Consider the following 3025-nt stretch of genomic DNA (forward strand, 5'->3'; position numbering starts at 1 on the left):
TAATGAAATTTGCTTGTATGCCACAAATACACAAGGTAATTATATACAAACAAAACTCGATTATTAAAGCCTAAAGCTCTAATCAACTTACCTGTAAAAAGCGGTCAATAATATTGACGGTCAAGTAGAGAGTCTCTTGTAGGAGGTGAAATCTTAAGTGAACTTGAATTAACCAATCAATTAGTATAGTTCTCATTTTTTCATTAATTTGCTGTCCAGCCAAAAATTTATCATTAATGCGATATGTTATCTGTAAGTTAGAAAAATTAAGATCATTAAAAGTTGACACTCTCTAGGTAGAGATTAAAAGACACGAATAGTCCTGCTTCTATGTGAGTATGATAATATGATATTATACCTTTATAAAGTGTATGTATAGATGAATAAAGAAAGAAGATATTTGTAGAGTTACTAGGTATTTATATTAATATACGATGTTAATGATTACACATTGATTTATATATACTACACTATTAGTTTAAAATTTTAATATAGTAAATAAATTTAATTATAACTCAAACTTGTATTTTTACAAAATTTTATATGAATTAGTGGTTGAAGAAATTTATCATGTTAAGGCTTTACAAATAATTTAACGTTTAAATTCTTCATTTTTACAGTTTGTTTGCTAGTGTTAGGTTATACTAAAGAGCGTGCTAAATCATACAGTAGTTATGAAACTTGACAGATACCAATAAGTGTGTGGTTGTCTGATTAAATTGACTACGCTAGCATAAGAGAAGATAGTTAATAGCTAAAGTAACATAATTTTATATTTTAACGAGTGGCTGATATTTTCTGCCTCATGTGATGATAAATTTCATTTATATATTCCGCAACTAGTTGCGGGTTATCAAAGTCGGCTCGATCGATATCTTCAATATCATCTTGGACTTCTTCCGTTAGTACAGGAGTTGGATCTTTCACACTTTCGGTAGTTTTTGTAAATAGGGCTAAATGTGCGTTTGCAACATTTCGAGAAAGTGTAGACTTTGATGTTTGCGTAGGTCCTTTTGTACTTGCCTATCATTTTAAAATAGATTTTTAATTATAGTGCTACTTCAAGGCTAGAATATTTGACTTTTGTACAAAGGTTCTCCGTTTATGATTGACTAACTACTGCCTTGATTTTGCTATTAGAATTGTTTAGGTAGAGCTTGGCATCCGATCATTACACGGCTAAAGTACATTTCTGTCTATATCGGTAACGTAATGAGTATGCAGAATGTAGCTAGCTAGTGTCGTATTTAATTGATGGCCTATCGTCACAAGACGACACTAAAAACTATTTTCAGTTCAATGAAAGATATTTACGTTAAAAATAAGATTTAAAGAATCGTTATGCTAATGATATTGCGCATGTATATTTTTAATTTTGAAAATTTTTTGAAATTGATTGCATTAGCGTAATCGTTATAGATGGAACGGAAAGAACTAATGTTTTTATTTATTTTAATATACTGTACCTTTTTACCCTTGCCAACAGGATCTTTATTTTCTTTATTTCCAATATCTCCTAAAGCAGCACGATTGGAGTCTCGTTGAAATGCCTTGGCAGCCAAGATATTACCGTGGGTAGTATTTTCATTGATACCCCTGGTTCCACGTCTACCTTGCTGTATTCAATTATTGAATTGGAATGTTGTTATATGTAAGTGTACTTCAATAGATATGTTATGCGATAAAATAGATTGATGTCTACTTGTGAATAGTATTGGCTATAAATTATATTGATTGAACGACTGAAATAGTAAAAATTGATTGATAGTCCATGTGGAAAAGGACGACAACAAGAATGGTATTGCAATGGGGAAATGGAAACATTCCATAAGTAGTACATTAGCTCAGTAGATCATCTTGTAAGACTTACCACACCACTAGTATAGCGTAGGGCCATGTTATTTTTTCTTGAAAAAATGGAGAGAGAATCTAAATCGTACAAACAACATTACCAGACGCCATTAGAAAAAATAATGGCCATTCAAATCGAGTGGCTTGTATCCTGCATTCGTCAATAAATCAGTAGACTACATATCAACAATCTCAAATAGGAAAAATTTCCCTATTTCAATCTTACATTGAAGTGATCCAATATCAAGTTGCTGTGAATATTTTGGGGTGGCCAAAGAGGGAGAGAAAATCCAGCGGGTGAAACTTTGCTTCGACTTGCAACACTGGAACGTAATGTGACTCTACGTTCCTTTTAACTTGAAGCGTTGGTCNCAATATAAATAGTCAAGTGTCAACCAGATAGTATGCAGAATATGAAGGCAGACATGAATCTATCCTACTTTGGGTGTGATTTCTAACTTCCAGCCAGTCAGTAAAGTTTGTATGGACTGCAGGAGTCATTTCAGTATATAGATTGGTCGAGTTGGAGATGAATGGATGACTGCACTCACTCTGGTATCATTGGAGGTGTACAATTGAAAAGTTGACGTTTTTTTTAAATTCGGCGACGCATCCTTGGCTGGCATTTGATTGGCTAGTTTGTCTCAGTGTCGTAACCGACCACCAGTACGGTACAGTACAGTACAAGTTGAAAAGTACTGTAGCAGTACAGTACAGTACAGTACTGTACTGTACTGCATTTGTTGGACGGTAAAATGCGCTGTAATACTGTAGCGAATTTACTGTTACACGATACAAACTTGTCATTATAACGCGTTGTAAGTGTGAACGGCATACAGTACGTCTATGTACACAGTACTGTATAGAGAACATAGACAATAAAGAGAGAATAGGACTTAGTGATAGTTTTAAAATAACTTCAACTATGTGTACAATCTCTTGTCTCCCATACTAATTGAGAGTAGTAAGAACCTTCAATACAGTTGTTAGTATTAATTCTACAGAGTAATATAATACACTGTGTAATCAATCAAAATTCCCCCTTGCATAAAGGCTGTCACCCACGCGCTAGAAAGACAAGACAAACCCTTATTCCCTCTCTACGACAAGGGTGACAATTTGGATACACGTACACAATAAATGGACAGTATAGTACAGTACAGTACCGTCCAAA

At 33.7% G+C, this 3025-nt stretch overlaps 1 protein-coding gene across 1 annotated transcript; it reads right to left on the minus strand.

Annotated features, from left to right (window-relative positions):
- Positions 1 to 82: 82 nt before the first annotated feature.
- TRIADDRAFT_34270 (uncharacterized protein) lies at positions 83 to 885 on the minus strand (the record flags this gene model as incomplete). The annotated part of the gene is made up of 2 exons (XM_002118466.1): positions 83 to 288; positions 783 to 885. Coding segments are annotated over 2 exons (309 nt in total), but the record flags the coding sequence as incomplete, so codon positions are not given.
- Between the last annotated feature and the right edge of the window lie 2140 nt (positions 886 to 3025).

Source organism: Trichoplax adhaerens, genomic scaffold, assembly GCF_000150275.1.
Source record: "Trichoplax adhaerens TRIADscaffold_112 genomic scaffold, whole genome shotgun sequence".
In the NCBI taxonomy this organism is placed as follows: domain Eukaryota; kingdom Metazoa; phylum Placozoa; class Uniplacotomia; order Trichoplacea; family Trichoplacidae; genus Trichoplax; species Trichoplax adhaerens.